This window comes from Nicotiana sylvestris, chromosome 1 (genome assembly GCF_000393655.2).
Source record: "Nicotiana sylvestris chromosome 1, ASM39365v2, whole genome shotgun sequence".
Taxonomy (NCBI): Eukaryota; Viridiplantae; Streptophyta; class Magnoliopsida; order Solanales; family Solanaceae; genus Nicotiana; species Nicotiana sylvestris.
Window position 1 is genome coordinate 167,088,994 of NC_091057.1, and position 23,284 is coordinate 167,112,277.

The 23,284-nt window shown below is 37.9% G+C and overlaps 1 protein-coding gene across 1 annotated transcript; it reads left to right on the forward strand.

Annotated features, from left to right (window-relative positions):
• Positions 1 to 15,806: 15,806 nt before the first annotated feature.
• Positions 15,807 to 18,504, forward strand: LOC138876933 (uncharacterized). Its single transcript, XM_070156193.1, has 4 exons — positions 15,807 to 16,295; positions 16,456 to 16,584; positions 16,728 to 17,399; positions 18,304 to 18,504. The coding sequence occupies exons 1-4, from the start codon at positions 15,807 to 15,809 to the stop codon at positions 18,502 to 18,504; spliced, it is 1,491 nt and encodes a 496-aa protein (XP_070012294.1).
• Positions 18,505 to 23,284: the final 4,780 nt, after the last annotated feature.

Genomic DNA, 23,284 nt, shown 5'->3' on the forward strand with positions numbered 1-23,284 from the left:
CAAGCAAGAATTTTACCTGTCCTTTTGCTTGTGGTAGTGGACCCAAGATATCCATCCCCCATTTCATAAATGGTCACGGTGCAATGATCGGATGTAACAACTCCACAGGTCTATGCATGTTATTACCGTATCTTTGGCATTTTATTACATTTAGCCACGAAATTTTCCGTTTCTTCTTCCATTTTAGGCCAATAATAACCTGCCCTAATCATGGTTCTTACCAATGATCTTCCTCCGGCATGATTCCCACAATGCCCCTCTTGTATTTCTCTTATTAAATATTCTGTCTGAGAAGGCCCGAGGCACCTTGCTAAGGGACCACCGAACATTTTTCGATAAAGTTTGCCTTGCTTTAAACAATATCGAGCAGCCTTTTTTCGAAGCGCGTAAGCTTTTTTCTTGTCTTCAAGGACGGTTCCATACTGCAAAAGAGCAACAATCTCGTTCCTCCAATACCAGGTTAAGTTATTAAAATTTACCTCATTTTTGTCTGGATCGAGTAGTGAATGAAACAAATGAATTACGGAGGCATTTTCATTGCTTGCCATGTCTGCTGCAGATGCGAGATTGGCTAGGGCGTCCGTCTCGACATTTTTATCTCTTAGTATTTGCACAACTTTCCAGGTTTGGAATTGCCTAATCAGATCCCGTACCTTCTTTAAGTACTGTTGCATTTGTGCTTCCCTGGCCGTATAAGTCCCCCAACATTTGATTAACTATGAGCTGCGAATCGCTTTTGATTACAATCTGATTAATGCCAAGTTCTCATGCTAGTTCTAAACCTGCAATCACATCTTCATACTCTGCCTCATTTTTAGTTATAGAATGACATTTAATGGCTTGTCGAATGGTTTCACCCGTAGGTGGTACCAAAATAATTCCCAAGCCTGCACCCTTCACATTAGATGAACCATCAGTAAATAAGATCCAAATTCCCGGATTAGATCCATTGAACACCTGTAATTCTTTTTCTGCTTCCAATTGCATTTCTTGGCTAAAATTAGCCACAAAATCTGCTAACACTTGAGATTTTATCGTGGTTCTAGGCTAGTATGTGATGTCATATTCACTTAATTCTATAGCCCATTTGGCTAACCTACTGACAACTCATGCTTGTGTAATATATTGCGTAATGGATAAGCAGTTACTACAACAATAGGGTGACATTAAAAATAAGGCCTTAATTTTCTAGATGTCATGATTAGTGCAAGTGTAAGCTTTTCCAATTGAGGATACCGCATCTCCGCATATAATAAAGATTTGCTGACATAATAAATCAGAGATTGTTTACCTTGATCTTCACCAACTAACACAACACTTACCGTTACTTCGAAGACAGCAAGGTAGATGAGCAATCTTTCCCCAACTTTTGGTTTTGCGAGCAACGACGGATTTGATAAGTATGTCTTCACATTTTTGAGTGCCTGTTGACATTCTCAGTCCATTCGAACTGATCTTGCTCTTTAAGAGCTGAAAAGAATTTAAAGCACTTTTTTGATGATTTGGAAATGAATCTCCCCAAGGCTGCAATTCTTCTTGTCAACCTCTGCACTTCCTTTTTGCTTGTAAGCATGTCAAGGATATCTTCAATGGTCTTAATCTGTACGGAATTCACTTCAATACAACGGTTAGAAATAAGAAAACCCAAAAAACTTACCTGATGCAACACCGAATGCACATTTCTTAGGATTTAATTTCATATTAAATTTTCGCAAGATCTTAAACGTATCAGACAAGTGTGATATATGATCCCCTGAATGTTGAGTTTTAACGAGCATATCGTCTATATAGACCTTCATAGTTTTTCCCAAATGTTCTTGAAACATTTTGATCGCTAGTCTTTGATATGTTGCACCAGCATTTGTGAGACCGAAAGGCATTACTTTATAACAGTAAGTCCCCCTGTCTATTATAAATGAAGTTATTTATTCATCTATCAAGTGATTGCACCTGAGGTTGCAGGTATGGGTTATTACAGGTGGTTCGGGCTTATTCTAAATATAGATATGAGATTCTGATCTTATGGATGATTTCGTAAGTGGAAATGGGGTTCTAAGTTTTATGGGCTAGGTTGGATTGTGAAATTTTAGTTGCATTGTGTTATCGAACCTATATGAGATAGGGTGACGCGGGATCACCCCCGGGTATATGCATGGTAAGGTTATTCAGCGATTGGTTGTCTTTTGGAACAACTCTGGGCACATTCGATGATAAACGTATGTCTAAGTGGGAGAGGATGTAACGACCCGACCGGTCGTTTTGAGCTTTTGCACTTTGCTCGCCAATTCTCGAGCATGACTTGCCCTGTGTGGTGTATTATGACTTATGTAAATTATTGGTGTTGGGTTTCAGGTTAATCAGAATTAATTTGGAAGAACAGTCTCAGTTGAAAGCTTAAAATTTGAAAGCTTGACCAAGATTTGACTTGTATGTATGTGATCTCGGATTGGAATTTTTATGGTTTGGTTAGCTCCGTTAGGTGATTTAGGACTTAGGAGCGTGATCAAAATGCATGTTGGAAGTCCGTGGAAGGTTTAGGCCTGAATTGGCGAAATCGAGTTTTCGGCGTTTTTCTGGTTGATAGGTGAGATTTTGATATAGAGGTCAGAATGAAATTCCGAGAGTTGCAGTAGCTTTGTTGTGTCATTTGGGATGTGTGAGCAAAATTTCAGGTCATTCGGACGAGATTTGATAGACTTTTTGATCGAAAGCATAAGTTAAGAGTTCTTGGAGTTCTTAGGCTTGAATCTTATGTTAAATTGGTGATTTGATGTTGTTGAGAGCATTCCGAAGTTTTGAACAAGTTTGAACGATGTCATGGGATGTGTTGGTACAATTGGTTTGAAGTTCTGGGAGTTCCGGGATGTTTTAGGCCGAAAGTCATAGCTGTAGCAGGTCTAGAAGGGTTGCAGGCCTCGAAACCTACCCGCGTGGTCTGCATAAAATAAAGTGTGTCCGCGGTATGTGTTGTGCGGACCACACAAAATGAAGTGCGGCCGCAGTAGGTGTTGTGCGGACCACACAAAATGCGGTGCGGCCGCGGTGGGGGACATTTCACTGGTCCTATTTCGGAAGCTCATATCCTTTGATTTACAAGGAATTCTGAGCTGATTCAATAAACGAAAGTTGTAGCCCTTCGTGTCTAGTTTCCAGAAAGGTAAAGATATGGCAATTTGGTCATCTGTAGCGAAAGTTATGGCCAAAATACTAAAGCCTGTCACTACAGAGGAAAGCATGTGCAGCCGCGATCATTTTTGTTCGGACCGCACTGGTTTTGTGCGGACCACGGTCGATTTTGTGCGGTCTGCGGAGGTGGAAATCTGTGGGGTACTCTAAAAATACAAGGTTTTGGGTTTTATGTGATATTTTGACCTAGAGAGCTTGGATTTTGGCGATTTTTCGAAGGTTTTTGAAGAAATTCATCGGAGTAAGTGATTCTAACTCAGATTTGGCTAGAGTACATGAATCTATCATTGAATTCATCATTTAATTCGTGACTTGGGATGGAATTTGGGAAGAAATTGTAAAATCTTTCAAAAATGTAAAATGATGATTTGAAGGACCAAATGGTATCGGAATTGGATAATTTTTGTATGGTTAGACTAGTGAGAGTATAAGGATTTTAGTTTTGTGAATTTGTCAAATTCCGAGATGTGTCCCCGGAGGTCGGGTTTGACCAATCTCGGGAATTTTGTGGTAATTTAATTATTTTCGAGTAGGCTTTGTTCCCTTAGCACATTTTGATGGTTTTGTACTGATTTCGGCTAGATTTGGAGCATCCGAAGGCCGATTTGAGAGGCAAAGGCATCGCGGGCTAGAGTTCTGACCGGATAAAGGTGAGTAATGATTGTCAATGATGTTCTGAGGGTTTGAAACCCCGGATTGCACATCGTAGTGCTATATTGAGGTGAGGCACACGCTTGACGATGAGCGTGGGGTCGTGTACTATTGGAAATTGTGACTTAGTCTGTCTCGATTGATGATTTTACCGCATATTTGACTAAAAACTAATTGCTATCATCATTATTTGGGTTGAATGCCATACTTGGGCCTAGTGCTAGCTATTTGAACCCTTCGGGGATTGTTATTCATATTTCCTCACTGTTTTGATTTTATAGTTGAACTCAGTCATGTTATTTTCCACTGTTTCATAACTCAGCCAAGTTTATTTTGCTTTAACACTTGAAATAATATTCCAAACAACTTTTTTGGGCTGAGCATCATGTTTTACTATTGCCCGAGTGGCTTATGTGATTTTTGACTGAGTAAGGCCAAGGGCCTGTATTTTGACTGAGTAAGGCGGAGGGCCTGAGATATGTACGCCACGAGGTGACTTGTTGCTTGATATGTACGCCTGAGATATGTACGCCTCGTCTGGAAACCTCTTTTTCCGAGCAAATTTCCAAGGCAAGTGAAGAAATCTGAGAGTTGAAGGCTCTCTTGGGTGAAAAAGAAGCATGTGTTGGTGAACTCATACAGACTTTGATTCAAACTCAAGAGGACCTCCGAGTATCTTCTGATAAGGTTTGCTCTTTAGAAAATTCACACCTTCTCTTCAAACCTCTTATGAATCTGTCTTGGCTGAAAATGAGAAGTTAAGAAATGAAATTGCTGACTGGGAAAGAGATTACGAGATTCTTGAAGATAAAACTGCCATTGAAGTGAGTTGGCCTTTTTTAAATTCCCGCCATGATACCCTTGTTGAAGTTAGCCAGGAGAATTTTGACTTGGAATTTGAGTTAGCCAAGATCAAAGAGACTATTGAAAAGACTCAACAGAACCAAGATTTTTCTTCTCCTGTGGTTGAAGCTTCTGAAAATGTTGAAGATGATACGGGTATTACTCCTTCAAGTCAAGTTGAGCCTGTTGCTGCTGATGACCCTGCTTTAGTTCCTCTACTTCTCAGTGAAAAGTTTATGATGTTTGACTTCCCCTTTTTTTCGTTTTTGGTGGTATGTGGTTGTAACCCTTGGTCTTTTTAAGGTTTTGTTGAAAATATTAAGTCCCCAAACCTTTTTATGGGGCGCTCTGTATAAACAACTTTTGGTTTATGACTAAGTTCATACTTAGTCTAAACGTTTTTAATATTAAAAAGTTTATGTTGTTGTTCGAACTTCCGTTTTGTTTATTCTTGCCTTTATTTTTAAGGACTTACTAAATAACTTGCATTTTTATTTTCTCAAAAATTCTTCTGTTTTGTTTTTAACTTCATGAATACTTGAATTAATCATGAATTTTATAAAAGAGGGCCCTTTTATATTCGACACTTAATGAAGAAGTTGTCTCAACTTCATAATGGTGTTAATGTACGATAAAAGAAATTGGAATACACACGTTTTTTGGAATAACTTTGACAAGTTTTTATTTGAACTTTGTCAAGTTTTAAATAACACCTTACATGTATTTAAATTACTTCTATAACTTTCTCGTAACTATTTTCCTTATAACAAATTTCAAAAAAGAAAATGAACACAAGGTTTTTCCTTATAACCCGTTTCAGTACATTGCCTTTACCCTAACTATGATAAGGTATGGCCTTAGCTCGTGACTTTGCTCTGCACTTGACTCATTCAATGAGTGAATTTCTCAGGCTTGAACTTTGATTATTTCCCAATCTTCTTTACCTTCTTTATACACATTTCTATGTATGTTATATAGTCCCCCAAGTGTTTGAGCTTTGAAGTATGAAGTCTCAAGCACTTGATTATTCCTCTCATTTGATCCTTTCCCTGAAAAGGAAAAACACACGGGACTCGGAGGTGCGATTATAGATGAAGGCTGCTTAACCCATCTGAATATCTATCAGAATAGTTGTAACCCTTGACCAGGAATTTTAATTTATTCCACGTGCCTTGCAGGTCGCGATTCATCATTTAGTACGAGCTAGCTTTTTGCCTATCATCTAAAATCGTTAGTAAAATTTTAACAATTCAAAAATAAAATTTTAAAATATGGATAACTGACCGTGGGTATTCCATAGAAATAGTATCTCTTCAGGTGAACGGCATTCCAGTGTGAAGGTAGTATCTTGCCATCCATCATTTCCAGCTCGTACACTCCTTTTCCTGCGATACCATGAATCCTGTAGGGTCCTTCCCAGATTGGACTCAATTTTCCCGCATTAGCCGCCTTCGTAGATAGAAAAACTCTTTTGAGCACGAAGTCCCCAGTATTGAAGTATCTTAGATGCGCTTTTTGATTGTAGTATCGTTCCATGACCTGCTTTTGTGCTGTCATTCTTATTAATGCATCTTCCCTTTTTCTTTCAAGTAAATCAACGTTTATGCGCATTTCTTCATCATTGGATTCTTTTGACGCTTGTGTAAACCTCGTGCTTGGCTCTCCTATATCAACTGGAATTAAGGCTTCAGCTCCACAAACCAATGAGAATGGTGTTTCTCCCGTACCTGTTTTTGTTGTTGTGCGGTATGCTTATAAAATACCAGGTAGCAATTCTGGCCAATTACCTTTGGATTCATCCAAACCCTTCTTTAAATTGTTGATAATGACTTTGTTTGTTGACTCAGCTTGTCCATTACCCACCGGATGATAAGGTGTGGATGTAATCCTTTTGATCTGCCAACTTTGAAAAAACTCTGTGATTTTGTGCCTATAAATTGAGGGACATTATCGCACATGATTTCCTTTGGCACATCGAATCGACATATGATATTTCGCCAAATGAAATCTCTAACTTCTTTTTTTCGCACCTGTTTGAATGCTCCTGCTTCCACCCATTTAGTAAAATAGTCAGTAAGTACAAGCAAGAATTTTACCTGTCCTTTTGCTTGTGGTAGTGGACCCAAGATATCCATCCCCCATTTCATAAATGGTCACGGTGCAATGATCGGATGTAACAACTCCACAGGTCTATGCATGTTATTACCGTATCTTTGGCATTTTATTACATTTAGCCACGAAATTTTCCGTTTCTTCTTCCATTTTAGGCCAATAATAACCTGCCCTAATCATGGTTCTTACCAATGATCTTCCTCCGGCATGATTCCCACAATGCCCCTCTTGTATTTCTCTTATTACATATTCTGTCTGAGAAGGCCCGAGGCACCTTGCTAAGGGACCACCGAACATTTTTCGATAAAGTTTGCCTTGATTTAAACAATATCGAGCAGCCTTTTTTCGAAGCGCGTCAGCTTTTTTCTTGTCTTCAAGGACGGTTCCATACTGCAAAAGAGCAACAATCTCGTTCCTCCAATACCAGGTTAAGTTATTAAAATTTACCTCATTTTTGTCTGGATCGAGTAGTGAATGAAACAAATGAATTACGGAGGCATTTTCATTGCTTGCCATGTCTGCTGCAGATGCGAGATTGGCTAGGGCGTCCGTCTCGACATTTTTATCTCTTAGTATTTGCACAACTTTCCAGGTTTGGAATTGCCTAATCAGATCCCGTACCTTCTTTAAGTACTGTTGCATTTGTGCTTCCCTGGCCGTATAAGTCCCCCAACATTTGATTAACTACGAGCTGCGAATCGCTTTTGATTACAATCTGATTAATGCCAAGTTCTCATGCTAGTTCTAAACCTGCAATCACATCTTCATACTCTGCCTCATTTTTAGTTATAGAATGACATTTAATGGCTTGTCGAATGGTTTCACCCGTAGGTAGTACCAAAATAATTCCCAAGCCTGCACCATTCACATTAGATGAACCATCAGTAAATAAGGTCCAAATTCCCGGATTAGATCCATTGAACACCTGTAATTCTTTTTCTGCTTCCAATTGCATTTCTTGGCTAAAATTAGCCACAAAATCTGCTAACACTTGAGATTTTATCGTGGTTCTAGGCTAGTATGTGATGTCATATTCACTTAATTCTATAGCCCATTTGGCTAACCTACTGACAACTCATGCTTGTGTAATATATTGCGTAATGGATAAGCAGTTACTACAACAATAGGGTGACATTAAAAATAAGGCCTTAATTTTCTAGATGTCATGATTAGTGCAAGTGTAAGCTTTTCCAATTGAGGATACCGCATCTCCGCATCTAATAAAGATTTGCTGACATAATAAATCAGAGATTGTTTACCTTGATCTTCATGAACTAACACAGCACTTACCGTTACTTCGAAGACAGCAAGGTAGATGAGCAATCTTTCCCCAACTTTTGGTTTTGCGAGCAACGACGGATTTGATAAGTATGTCTTCACATTTTTGAGTGCCTGTTGACATTCTCAGTCCATTCGAACTGATCTTGCTTTTTAAGAGTTGAAAAGAATTTAAAGCACTTTTTTGATGATTTGGAAATGAATCTCCCCAAGGCTGCAATTTTTGTTGTCAACCTCTGCACTTCCTTTTTGCTTGTAAGCATGTCAAGGATCTCTTCAATGGTCTTAATCTGTGCGGAATTCACTTCAATACCACGATTAGAAATAAGAAAACCCAAAAAACTTACCTGATGCAACACCGAATGCACATTTCTCAGGATTTAATTTCATATTAAATTTTTGCAAGATCTTAAACGTATCAGACAAGTGTGATATATGATCCCCTGAATGTTGAGTTTTAACGAGCATATCGTCTATATAGACCTTCATAGTTTTTTCCAAATGTTCTTGAAACATTTTGATCACTAGTCTTTGATATGTTGCACCAGCATTTGTGAGACCGAAAGGCATTACTTTATAACAGTAAGTCCCCCTGTCTATTATAAATGAAGTTTTTTCTTCATCTATAGGATCCATTTTGATCTGGTTGTATCCTGAATATGCATCTAAAAAGCTTAACAATTCATGTCCTGCAGCAGCATCAATTAGTTGACCAATATATGGTAATGGAAAAGAATTTTTAGGACAAGCTTTGTTATGGTCTGTGTAATCTACACAAACTCGCCATTTACCATTATTTTTTGGTACCACAACAGTATTGGTAACCAATTAGGATACTTTACCTCGCGGATAGACCTAATGTTTAGTAATTTTTGGACCTCATCTTGAATTAGTTGATTTTTGAAAGCTCCTTGCTTTCTCTTCTTTTGTTTGACAGGTGGATATGATGGGTCTTCATTTAATTTGCAAGTCATTACCTCCGGTGGTGTCCCTGTCATATCAAAATGGGACCAAGAAAAACAATCCACGTTAATTTTCAAAAATTCAATCAACTTACCTTTCATGTCCTGGCTTAAATAGGCCCCTACATAGACTTTCCTTTCAGGCCATTGTGTGGATAACACTACAGCCTCCAGTTCTTCAATTGTTGTTTTGATACATTCGTTTTCCTCTAGTTCTTGAATGGAATCAGGCCTTGAGTCCACATCTATTCGCCCTTGTTCAATTGAGGTTTGCGTTGTGGTACTCTTAACTGGATTCTGTAACTGCTATTTTTCTTCGTTTCTCATACTTGAATATGCTACAGAGTTGATGCTCCTAGAATTCTATTGATCCCCACGGATTTGACATATTCCCCACGGTGATGGAAATTTAATTACTTGGTGTAAGGTCGACGGAACGGCATCCATCTCGTGGATCCATGGTCTCCCGAGTATCATATTGTAAGCCATCTCCATATCTACCACCTGAAATTTTGTATCTTTGACAACTCCTTCTGCGAATGTAGTAAGTATTACCTCCTCTTTCGTCACGACGCTAAAATTGTCACATCTAGACAAAGTATGTGCCTTTGGTATTAATTTATCTTCAGCTTGCATCTCGCATAGTACTCTTAGGAGAATAATGTTCACGAAACTACCTGGATCAATCAAAACTCGTTTCATATTAGTATCATGTACAAGTAGAGATATTACCAGTGCATCGTTATGTGGAGACAATACGTCATCCGCATCTACATCATCAAACATAATATTTTCTTCCTCTAAGACATGTCGCACCCGCTTCCCGTGGGCAATTGTGACTTTGGAAACTTTATTGGCTACTGTGTACGTCACACCATTGATGTCTTCACCTCCGCTTATAACATTAACGGTCCTTTTGGGAGAAGGTGGTTTAGGGGGCTCCTGCCTATTCTTCATGTATGCTTGCTTTCCTTTCTCATTGAATAATTTGGTGAGATGCCCTTGTTTTAATAGGTGATCAACTTCGCCTTGTAGCAACCTATAGTCTGTCGTTTTATGACCATGATCGTTGTGGAATTCGCACCAGTGATCAGGATTGCGCCTGTTTGGGTTCGATCTTATTTCTTTTGGCCACCGCACCTTGTCACCCATGCTTCTTAAAATAGCTACGAGCTCGGAAGTGCTCATATTAAAATTATAACTGTCGAGTCTTGCCTTCAAGTTTCTATCATCATCCCGCAACTTTCACGTGTTTCGATCATTCCTAAATCTTGATGATGAGCCCGACTCTCTATTCCTCGATCTATGATCGTACCTTGAATTGTCCTGTTTTGATCATGAATATTTTCCCGTTGGGCCCATATATGGCTCGTACCTGTTTTTACCGGACCTTTTTTTGATTTTTGCCCGTCTGGAACTTACCTTTTCCTCTTTTTGAGACAGTGAGATAATATCCTCTTTTATCCTTAGCTTCGTGCTATACCTGTTGCAAATGTCATTCCACGTTGTTGTTGGGAATTCACAAAGACTTTCCTTGAGTCGCTTCGTGGCTTCTGAGTTTTTTTCATTCAAATTACTAGTGAAGGCTATAGCTGCCAATTGTCAGGTACATGCGGTAATGTCATTCTTTCACGCTGGAACCTATCCACGAACTCTCTAAGCAACTCTGAGTCCCATTGCTTGATTTTGAAAATATCTGCCATTCTTTTTTTGACTTTTTGAGCTCCCCAATGTGCTTTGATAAATGAATCTGCAAGCTCAGCAAAAGAATTTATGGAATTTTTGGGTAAAAGAGAATACCATGTTAATGCTCCCTTAGTTAGTGTTTCACCGAATATTTTGACCAATACTGATTCAATTTTTTGTTTGGTCAAGTCGTTGCCTTTTACATCTGTTGTGAATGCAGTCACGTGGTCTCGCGGATCAGTTGTTCCATTATATTTTGGAATATCGGGCATTTTGAATTTTTTTGGAATTGGGAGGGAAGCGGTACTTGGCTTCCAAGGTGGTTGTGAATATTTATCCATATCTATCCCTTTGATTACGGACGGTACTCCAGGTATTTGCTTTATGCTGTCACTTTGCTCCTTGAGCTGTTTCTGCAATGTTAATACTAAATTTTGTAAATTAGAATTGACTAAGTTACCTGGTTCTCCTTCTCGTGACTCGCTGGGGATTCCACCACTACCTGAATTAGCAAGCCCAGAACGAGGGTTCTCCAAAGTGTTGTTATTTGGAGTGGGTGTTGGTGGTGCAACAGGTAACTGGCTGACAAAGGTCGCAAGAGCTTTATTGACCTGTTGAGCGATTAGCTTTTGTAAAGCTTCATTGATAGCTTCATCATTTGCAAATTGAACGTTTCCATTTGCATGAGATTGAGCATTTTCAAATTGGGTGTGATCAAATTTTGGCGCCGTTGCGGGGAAACTAACGGTGTAGTTGCAGCTGTATATATTGCTAGGGTTCAAGTTTGAACTTTTATTTTATTTTGTTTTTTATTTTGTAATTGTTTTATAACTATTGATTTGAGAAACATGACATCTTGGAATTATGGGAATTTAGGTGTAGATAATTCTACTCTTGATCCTCATACATATTGTGAAGGAAACCACCCGTATCAAAATTATCAAAATATTTTCGAGATCAAGTTATGTGCAACAACTCGTCTTATTTGTGGAATGTGTGTGATGTGCGTGGTGGTAAAAATGGTCACTTTTATGGTTGTGCTTATATTTCTTATCTTCCCCCAACCCCTTACTATGATGGTTTTGCTTTTTCTTGTGAAGTTAATAGGAACAAAGAACATGTGGGTGCGGGCCTGAAGGAGATCAATGATATGTTAAAGTGCCTTCTGGAACAAAATAATGAGAAACAACTGCATATAGAGAGGCAAGAGGCAACTATTCGCAACTTGGAGGCTCAATTGAGTCAAGTGGTTGGAGTTGTTAATGCTCAACAAGCCAATATTAGGGATAGTAGCCAAGAAGAGCATGAATTTGAGGTGTTAATTAAGGAGGTCAGAGTAGAACATCAACAACCTAGCCAACTACAATTTGAGGATGTCAATGTTGAAGAAGTGAGACTAGAGTCAGCCAAGGACTTTAAGGATACAAATTTTGTTGACTCTAGTATCATTGATGTTGAGGATGTTGAAAGTCCTGAAGTTCATGTGTTTGAGCGCATTGGTCCTCACTCCAAACATTTTTTCACATTGGGCTTGGATGATGATATGGAAATAGAGTCATCCGATCCGATTGAGGAATCAAGGAATGAGGAACAAAGTGCCTACAGTCTGGAATATTTCTTGCCAGAAATACAGGACTACATACCTCATCTAAAAGCTAAGAAGTGTAAAATAGTACAATGGTTGCTTGGTCCAATTATATTTGTTCCACCACCCCTGGAGCATAACCGAATACTTGAAGCCAAATTGGGGGCTCAGTTTATAAGTTCAAGGTGGAGGCAAAAAGTGATTCACGTCGTGCTGCGACGTTAAATCAAGCGCTTGTTGGGAGGCAACCCAGTTTTACTGCTTTATTTTATTTTATTTTATTTTTGTTCTAATTGTATTATTTTTGTAGTGTCGATTTTTTATTTTTTAGGAGTATGGAATACAAAGCCATTGGAAGGATGCAACAACAAACTAGATGGTTGGAACTAAGTGTGAGGTACCCATACGAAGGACCAGGCATGGGAGAAGTCTGAGTACCCCATGAGATGCTAGTGCTTCGGCCTTTGGCCTACCAGGGAGTTTCTTTTACCCTCTTGTATGTATGGATGTGCATTGGGGACAATGCACAATTTTAAGTGTGGGGTGAGGAGATTGTATGTGTGACTTTCTATGCTATTTTAGTTGTGTTAGTTTAATTGAATAATTTTTTTTAAAATAGAAAAGATTGGACTTTTCCCGACGATGGATTTATTAGACAATTTTCTTGAGGGATTTAAGTCTAATGAAAAAATAAAATAAAAAGATTTTCTTTTGTTAGGTAGTGTAGCAATTCCCCCTTGGTTTTTCTTTGTGTTGCGGTTCTTTTTCAAGGGTTTTATTTGAACCGGGTATAGTTAGTTTTTTTAGGAATAGGAGCTATTGTGTTGTGTTTTGAATTGAAGCAATATCTTTTGACTTTGTTATTCCTTGAGAACAGTGAGTACTTTGGTTGTGACGCTTAGGCTCAGTTTTTGACTCTTGTATAAGTACTTTAAATTGTATGATTTTAAATTTGCTTAACTGCTTTGACTAGAGTGTCGTGATGAATCCAATCCTGAGTGAGTTATGTGCCATGTGGGTGTGAGGTTTGGATGTTATTTTGTGCATTGCATCTGATGTCTAGAACTTGCCCCGTGTGTTTGCAAAGCAAAATAGTAGTTTTATTCAGTCGAGGAAGTGATATAGGCATTTCTTTGTTGAACCAGATATGTATATTTTACCCGCCTAATTATTATGTATCGTAGTTAACTCCTTTGAGCCTGTAATCATGTTTCTTTGGCAACCACATTACAAACCTTACCCATTTATTTGAATTAACCATCTATTTGAACCATGTAACCTCTCATGAGCACTTGAATTATTTATGAACTTTGTAAAGGTTAAAGTGTGGGGTGGTTGGTTTGGCTTTTGAGTGGAACTAATTAAATAAGGAGAAAGGTGCACTGTAAATAAAAAAAGAATAGTTGGATTGTTGTGGAAAAAAATTCCTTGATAAGTGGTGGCTCTTGATATAAGTGTGTTTAAAGAAGAATGGGGTAATATACATTGATGTGAAGGTGGAGTTTTGGTTTGACATAAGTATGAGGCTTGAATGTTAAAGTATATGTATTAAAGTGCTTAGGGAGATGTAGTCACTCTTATATCTAAATGTATCCTACCCATCCCGTAGTCTACATTACAACCAAATAAAGTCCTAATTGATCCTAGATTGAATGAGCTCGATTAGTATAGTAGTATATTACGGGCAAGCTTATGGTGCATCTTTTGTGGCATATGAATGTTATTTCTGAGAGTGAGTGAATTCTTTATATCTTGAGTTCCTAAGTGTTCTTAAATATTATTGTGTGGAACTACTCTCTTTTGTTGTGTGAGGGAACTTGATTCATGAAGGAAAGGTAATGTCAGTGACCTCTATGTTAGAGTAAGTGGGTGAGTTGTGAATAATGCATGGTACTTGTGAGTCAAATCTTGAGGTGAAGAAATTATGTGCTTAGTCTATTTTAAATACTCTTGGTGTGATGAGTTAGGAGAATTGTTTAAAAAGGTCGTGTCTATAAAAAGAGTACAGTTTGATTGCTCGAGGACGAGCAATGGTTTAAGTGTGGGGTGTTGATGATAGACTATAATTACGTATTTTAGTCGCTTATTACACTCAAATTTACTGCACTTTAAGTGAGTTTGAGCTTTAATTGCTAGTGTCTTGCACTAATTGTGTATTTTATGCATTGTAGGAGTGATTCCGAGCTATGTAGATGTTATGAAATGAATTCAAGTGATTTGGAGCTTTGAAGTCTGAGTAAAATCCCAAGGAATTAAATCGGGATCGTATTCGGGGATCAACGGATGATAGAGCAATAAAACGAAGAATCGAGTAGGTATATTACGCACTGTCTAGTAAAACGCACATAACCTTTTCTCATAACTCCATTTGGGCTCCACAATATATGGTTGGAAAGCTACTTAAAGGGCTACAACTTTCATGTTTTACGTTTTTCCAAATTCCAAATGGAACAGGGTGAAAAATGCGGTTGAAACCGCGACCACGGACCTGAGGCGGGCTGAGGCAGTACACTAGGAAAGTACCGCAGACGTCCAGGCCTAGAAACTTGTCCTTTTTCGCATAGGAGAAGGTATAATAGTTTGAGCCCGACCCTACTTGGTATATATACATGGGAAAACGGTATTTTATGACTTTTAGTATTGTAATTTTACATACTATTATGAATAGCTAATTTGTTATCTAGGATTTTGATAGAACCTTTTGTATTATGTTTTTATATAATTGAGCCATTGGATTTCTCTACTTGTTCAACTACATGTTTGTTGTTGTTGATTGAATGGCCATCAATTGACTGTGCCTATTTAGTGTGTAGTGCTCGAGAGAGAGTACATATTTAGGTAGTTGTTGAACGTCATTCCTAACGTATGTGAGAAATCAATACGGTGGATTTAATGGAAGGTTTAGAAATAACAAAGTCTTGACATGGTCATAATGAGCGGTTAGATAAAGCCAACTAGCGTAGTTCAAGAGAATATGTCTAGTAAATTATTGTAGTTGCTCGAGAGAGAATTACAGCATCTAAAGTGCTCACAATCAGTAGATAATACATTAGCAAAATTGTAGGGAACATAGCTAGAAGGATTCCGACAATTGGGGAAATCATAACTCTAGACCTTTTTAATTTAGTCTCCAACCCTTTGTCTCGTTAGTTGATAATTTTACCGCTTTCTAGTATTTGCTAGTTAATTAGTTAGAAATATAAATCTCAATCTTTATAATTTAGAAAATTGTTCAAACTTGTCTTTTTAGTAAGATTAAACAGATATAGCTAAGCCTTAGTTCTCTGTGGGATTCGACTCCGGACTTTTAGACCAGATTATATTTGTAGCAACCGTTTATCCTTTTTAGGACTAGAGTTGGGCGTGATCAGATCGCTTACAGTTTGGTTCATTAATATTTTCAGAGGAAACTCATAGAGAACTCGGTTCTCTATACAGTCTGGTGGACGCTAAGTTTCTAACGGAAGGAAAATTTGAAATAGAAGTGTGCCTTAATAGTGTATATGCTTGGTGAAAAACCCGAGGACAATTACATGGAGCGATACATTAATCAGATGTGGAACACTGTGACTATGTCGGAATTATACTATCATGATGAAGGTTATTACATAGTCAGGTTTCATAGTATGGTTGATATAAAAGAAATCATATGTGATGCTCCATACACAATGAACAATAGACCCCTGATAATGAAACAATGGTCTCCACAGTTTGATTTTGGTTCAGAATTCTTGATAAAAATACCTTTATGGGTAAGGTTTCCTAAGTTATCTATGAACTGTTGGAGTGGTAACTCACTGAGCAAAATTGCAAGCACCATAGGAATTCCAATATTTGCAGACGAGTGCACTGCCAAACAATCAAGAATTTCCTTTGCTAGAATCCTTATTGAAGTAAATGTTACCAAGCCCTTAGCAAGCAAGGTACCAGTTATAGATGATTCAGGTGTTATATTTAAGCAGGTTCTTGAATATGATTGGAAGCAGAGTTCTGTGAAAAATATCTTAAACTGGGCATGATTGTGCAAAAATTCCCAAAGAGGGAGTTAAAAAAGATCAACAGCCCAGGAAAAGGAGACCACCACCAGTGAAGCAGATATGGAAAACTAAAGCAACAACAGTGGCTTCCACTTCAGTGGAAAGCTAAAAACAGGTGGAAGAATCAAGCAAGAAAGAAGAGTTTACTTCTGAGCAATCTGTGAATCTTGAGGACAAGCAGCTAGCAGAGGAAGGCTTACAAAGACAATTAGAAAAAGGGAAGATTGCGGTTGAGATCAATGGGGTTCCAATGACCTATACTAAAGCAATTCTATCTCCTGCGAAACAAGGGCCATAACAACAAACAGGTGTAGCTGTGATGGCTAACTTGAAACCACCTGCCACAGGTGGTCAAGCTCATCATACCTGATGTCTTGGATGGTGTAGATCATAAGATGTACCAACAAGAGATACAAACAAAAAGAGTTGTGTACCTATATAAAAGAGAATAATATAAAGTTAGTTGGCTTAGTAGAAACTAGAGTTAAGAAGGATAAGGCTGATCATATAGCTCAACTAGTCGTACCAGGATGGCAAACAAGGTACAATTATGATCATGCACTTAATGGGAGGATTTGGATGTTATGGGATCCTAACTTTTATGATATAACAGTGCTAGATCAATCTGCTCAAATAATGCATTGTAGTATAGCTGGCAGAAAGAATCCAATGAACTGCTTCATGAATGTAGTCTATGGATTCAACACCAATGAAAAGAGGAAACCATTGTGGAAACAATTACAAGCCTTAGCACTACAAAGCACTATACCATGGATCATCTGGGGAGATTTCAACTCAGTTTTGAAAATACAAGATAGGCTTTATGGTAATCCAGTCACAAGCAATAAAGTGCAAGACTTTTCAGACTGTATGCATTTGTTAAACTTGAATGAGTTACCTTGGAAGGGGGATTTCTACAATTGGTCAAACAAGCAACAAGGTGTTGATCGAGTCTATAGCAAAATTGATAGAGCTATAGGAAATGATGACTGGATGCAAACATATAGGCACATGGAAGTAGAATACAGACTCCCATTCATATCAGATCATGCTCCAATGGTAATAACAATAAGGAGAGCATAACCAAGTGGTAAAATTCCATTTAGATTCTTCAATGTAAGGGCGAACCATCCAAACTTCATGACATTGGTAGAAGAAGTATGGAAAGAACATAATAATTCAAATCTTATGAAGAATGTTTGGCACAAGCTGAAGGCTCTAAGGCTATTACTTAAATAACTAAATAACACAGAGCTTAGAGGTATCAAAGAAATATTGGAGCAAAGTAGGAATAAGCTGCAGGGGTACAAGATCAAATATTTACTTGCTACTCAGATGAACTAGTTGCTGAAGAGACACAACTTTTAGAGAATCTAGAAAAATGATCATTAATAGAAGAAAGCATCCTTCAACAGAAAGCTTGAGAAAAATGGATAAGACTAGGAGATGCAAACTCCAAGTACTTTTTAGCAATTATAAAGGAAAGAAGACAAAGAAAAGTTATCACAAAACTTGTCAATGCTTTTGGAGATAGATTAACAAACCATCACCAGATCCAAGGAGAGTTCACTACATTTTATAAATACCTGATGGGATCTACTGCAGCCCAATTACCTGCAGTAAATAAACAAGTGATGAAAAATGGACCAGTGATCAATCACATGCAGTAGAGTAGTCTTTGTGCTGAAGTTATAGACCAAGAAATATATGAAAGATTGTGTGCTATGGAGATGATAAAGCACCAGAGTTAGATGGATATAATGTTTTATTCTTCAAAATAGCTTGACCTCTTCTAAACTCAAAAATTTGTCAAGCAGTTAAGGAATTTTTTCAAACAGGGAAGTTATACAAAGCAATCAACTGCACAGCTATCACAATACTTCCTAAGGTTCCTAACCCTTCAAGCATCAAAGAATACATACTAATATCTTGTTGTACAGTACTATATAAACTCATAGCCAAGGTATTGGCCAATAGAATTCAGAAAGTCATTGCTTCAATAATCTCAGATACACAAGCAGGGTTCATCTTAGGTAGAAATGTGGCAGATAATGTCTTGCTTGCTCATGAATTGGTCAAGGCTTATTCATGGAAGAACATTTCACCAAGATGTCTCATCAAGGTGGATATCCAAAAAGCTTATGACACAGTGGATTGGAGGTAATTACAACAAATGCTAGAAGGTTTGGGTTTCCCAAACAAATTCACTAAGTGGATTATAGAATGTGTGATAACTATTAACTATACTATACTCATCAATGGAGAAACAACTAAACTATTTGATGTAGCTAGAGGGTTGAGACAAGGGGATCCAATGTCCCCTTTTTTGTTTGTTATAGCAGTGGAGTACTTGAGCAGAAATTTGAGGACTTTGAAGCAGGAAAAGACATTCCATTATTATCCCATGTGTTCCAGGATGGATTTAACTCACTTGAGTTTTGCAGATGACCTCTTACTATTTGTAAGAGGAGATGCTACATCTGTAGCACTACTACATGACAGATTCAACATTTTCTCAGCAGCATCAGGTTTTAAAGCTAACATAGCCAAAAACTCTATTTACTATGGAGGAGTCAGCCTAGAAGTAAAACATAAGATACAACAAAAGCTAGGTTATAGTCAAGTATCCCTCCCTTTCAGATATCTGGGCATACCACTTGACACAAAGAAACTCTCAGTAATGCAATGGCAGCCACTCATTGACAAAATAGCGGCTAAAATATCCTCTTGGACATTAAAGAAGCTCTCATATGCAGGCAGAATCCAATTTGTGCAACAAGTAATCTTTGGTATTCAAGCTTATTAGGCACAAATATTCATCATACCAGCTAAAATTGTTAAATCAATGGAGGCCGACTATAGAAGCTATGTGTGGTCGGGGGAGAATATAATCACTAAAAAAGCTTTAGTGGCATGGGACAAGATGTGTGCACCTAGAGCAACAGGGGGACTTAATTTGATCAACTTGACATTATGGAATAAGGCAACAATCACAAAAACATGTTGGGAATTGGCAAACAAGAAAGATAAGATGCGGATCAAATAGATTCATAGCTACTACATTAAGGATCAAATCTTTGCCATCATGGAAGCACCAAAATAGGTATCATGGATGGTAAGGAAAATATTTGGAGCAAGAGGTAATTTGAATGGCATCAGTAATAGTCAAGCTAACCAACGATAATAATCAAGCAAGTTTACCTGCAACTGTTAGGAGAACTACCTAAAGTCCCATGGAAAGGCTTAATGATCAGAACCAAGCACGACCAAAAGCAATCTTCACAATGTGGCTACAAATACGGGGAAGATTGATCACTGCTGACAGATTGAAGAACTGGGAAATATAAGTGGATGATACATGCCGCTTTTGCAATCAAGCATCAGAAACAAGGGATCATATCTTTGCAGAATGTGCATATGGTAGAAATATATGGTTCAGACTTATACAATAGTTATAGGTGCATCAACCATTTACAACATCATGGTCTGAATGGCACAACTGAATTGTAAAGAAAACAAAGGGGCGCTAGGATACTCAAACTAGTATTTGCAGAGTATACACACACAGTGTGGATTGAGAAAAATACAAGGATTTTTGAAAAGAAAGCAACAACATGGGATGTCCTTGCAAGGAGAGTGGTATGCATGTGCAACATTAGAGTTGAGGGTTATACTTGTATCCTTTTAGCAAAATGTAAATACTGAGTAGTTAGCTTGAGAGAGAAATGTACAAAAGAGATTAGGAGGTAGGGAAGATATAGAGAGAGTTGTTTTTCTAGTAATGAAGTAGGTCGTGGTGACCTACTGCTTTGTAAATATTTACTTTGGTAGTTAATACAAAGATTTAATTACCAAAAAAAAGTGACAAAGTCAAGAAAAGAGACATGGACGATGAAATATTGAATTTATTTATTTGAATTTTAAAGATAGAAGGGTTTAAATTAGAAAGTAAGACAATAAAATTAAAACATCCGAATTAGACCCTGAAATAATCTGAACGCAGAAAGGATAGCAAGACCAGCTACCGAGACTCCCGTTTGATAGGGAACTTTCAGGTTTGATGACCTTTATTGTTGCATATGTTTTAACATTCAGAATGAAAGAGGACCTTTATTGCTGCATATGATCTAACATTCACAATGAAAGAGTAGCTCCCAAATCACAATCTATAGACCATGACTTCGACAAACCTGGCAACTTCGAACGACACCTCACTTTAACAATGATTTCTGATAGTATGTTAGTGATGTTTTGTGATGTTTTGTGATGTTGTTTCATGGTGGTTTTGGGGTATTTTTGGATCTGGAATTTGGGGAGTTTTGGGACTGGATATCAAGATGCCTTATAGGGAATTTTGGGCTGTTATTGAGGTGCTTTTAAGGAGTAATTTCAGGTGCGTTTTGGGGCTGTTTTGAGCTAGAATTGGCAGCTCATTTGGGGCTGTTTCAAGGATGGATTTTTGGGACGTTTTTGGGTGGTTTAAGGGCAGTTTGGATGTAGTTTTAGGTGGAGAAAAGGAGCTATTTTCAGGTGTGTTTTAATGGAGGTTTTGGCTGATATTTGTAGCCAAAAATTGATAAAAAATCAACTGTGTTTGAGGAGGAGAAGGGAACTATTTTCTGGAGGTACTTTAAGGATGTTTTTGGAGCTTTAGTCACCAATTTCCATGGAGTTTTTCATGATTTTTAAGGGTGTTTGGGGGTAGTGGAGGAGATGGCTGGTTTTGGATATTTTAATATGAGCTTCTGGCTCTTTTGTGGCTGAAAAATTATGAGGAAATGCTGACTTTATTTAGGAAGAAGAGGGTTGGTGTGATTTTGGTTCTCAGAGGAAGGAGCTATACAGCTTTTTGGGGTGATAGAGCTCTAGGATTTTTCTTTAGAAAAAGGGTCTATTAAGTAAGTGAAAAGAGGGATATTGGGCCAGGTGGGTCGCGCAAATATGGACTGGGCTGGTGTGATTTTTGGGCCGCTGAAACTGGGCAAATTTGGAACAAGAAGCGACAGACCCTATTCCTCTTTTATTTGATCTTTCAAAAAATATACTTCTAATTGAATTTGTTTTGCCAAAACGACCTAATTAGCATTTTAACTAATTAATAAAACTAATTAATTAAAGCTAATGTATTTTTTGTGATTTTTTCTTAATCGTCCTTTTAACATATGGTTAATTCTTAAATACAATTAACACACTAAATGAAAGATAAAAAATATTTTTGATAATTTTTATAATTTAAAATATTTCTAAATATGCATAAACAATGTGAATAATTGTAAAACAAATAAAACAATTCCTAAAATTCTATAAAAGCAATTAAAATTATTTTTGGACTATTTTTAGGAGCAATTTTTTATGTGGGGCAAAAATTAGGTGCTCACAGATTGGTCACTAGTTTAGACTGGGGTTGCCACATCATTTCACATATGGCCTCATCTTGTTGGCTTTGAGTTTGACTGGATATGACATGTCACTTGACACATGGCATGAGTCTGGCCTTAAGATGAAATGGACCTAGGGCTTACAAATAATAAATGGACTAATTTAATTTTTAAAGTCCAAATTAATTATTTAACCCAAATAAAATAAAGATTCAATTCAAATTTTGTATGGATTAAACTAAATAAATTTTATATGAATAGAAGTACACCACAGTGGTACCCAGTAAGTATCAAGCATAACCTCGGTAGAGTAGTGACGAGGCTGGACACCTACTAGGATGAGAAAGCTAAATAGAGTATAATATAGATAAATAATGGAAAGCGAGAGAATGACTAATAACAAACAATACAATAATATAGCCTAGAAACGGAATTTAGGGCAACTAAGGCAACAAGAAAAGAACACATGATAAGAACAACAAATAATCAAATATGGAAAAATACAAGTAAGACAAATGAGGACGTAACCAGAACTGTTCAACCATCAAGCCTTTATTAAAAAATGTACAACAAGAATCACAACCGAGGTACCACAACTCACATTTCATACTTGTGACGACACGGCCGGTCGTCTCATGAGTTACCACTTCGCTTCCCCCATTTTTAACTTCTTTATGCTTCGTTATCCGTATTTTTGTGGTATCGGGTTGGTCGGATCGAATCCGGAATGAGTTTGGTGAAGTTTGAGACACTTAGTCTCTTTTAAGAAGGCTTAAGTTGGAAAAGTCAACCAGATGTTGACTTATGTGTTAGAAGGTTCGGAAGTGAGTTTCGATGGTTCGGTTAGCTTTGGGAGGTGATTTGTGACTTAGGAGTGTGATCGGAATGGGTTTTGGAGGTTCGGAGTAGAGTTAGGCTTGAATTGGTAAAGTTGATATTTTAGTGATTTTCGGTTGTTAGGCGAGATTTTGATATAAGGGTCGGAATGGAATTCCGAGAGTTGCAGTAGCTTCGTCGTATCATTTGGGATGTGTGTGTAAACTTTCAGGTCATTCGGACGTGGTTTGGTTGGGTTTTTGATCAAAAGCGTATTTCGGAAGATTTTTGAAACTTAGGCTTGAATCGGATATGATTTAGTAGATTCGATGTTGTTTGAGATGTTTTGATGATTGTAACAAGTTTGAATAAGGTATTAGGTTATATTTGTAATTTTGGTTGAGGTTTCGGGGGCCTCGGGGTGATTTCGGGTGGTTAACGGGGAAGTTGAAGTGTAATTGCAGCTGCTGAAGTATTTCTGCTTCTGGTGTTTTCGCACCTACGATTTGGGGACCGCAGATGCAGTGCCGCACGTGCGGAAGGGAAGCCACAGAAGCGGATTTGAGAGGAAGAGCTAGGAGCCGCAGATGCGGTAGTTGGACTGCACATGCGGAGTCGCAGGTGCGGAGATGGGATCGTAGATGCGGAAGGGAGTTCCGCAGAAGCGGAAGAGAGACCGCATATACGGTACCGCAGAAGCGGAAATGGTGCTGCAGATGCAGATTAACTGGGCAGAAAGTATAAAAAGGG

Coding starts and splice junctions, on each gene's coding strand:
- LOC138876933 (XM_070156193.1), top strand. CDS start 15,807: ATGCTTGGTGAAAAACCCGAGGACAATTACATGGAGCGATACATTAAT. Junction 16,296..16,455: donor ATGATTGGAAGCAGAGTTCT/GTGAAAAATATC, acceptor AGCTAAAAACAG/GTGGAAGAATCAAGCAAGAA. Junction 16,585..16,727: donor TTGCGGTTGAGATCAATGGG/GTTCCAATGACC, acceptor TGGATGGTGTAG/ATCATAAGATGTACCAACAA.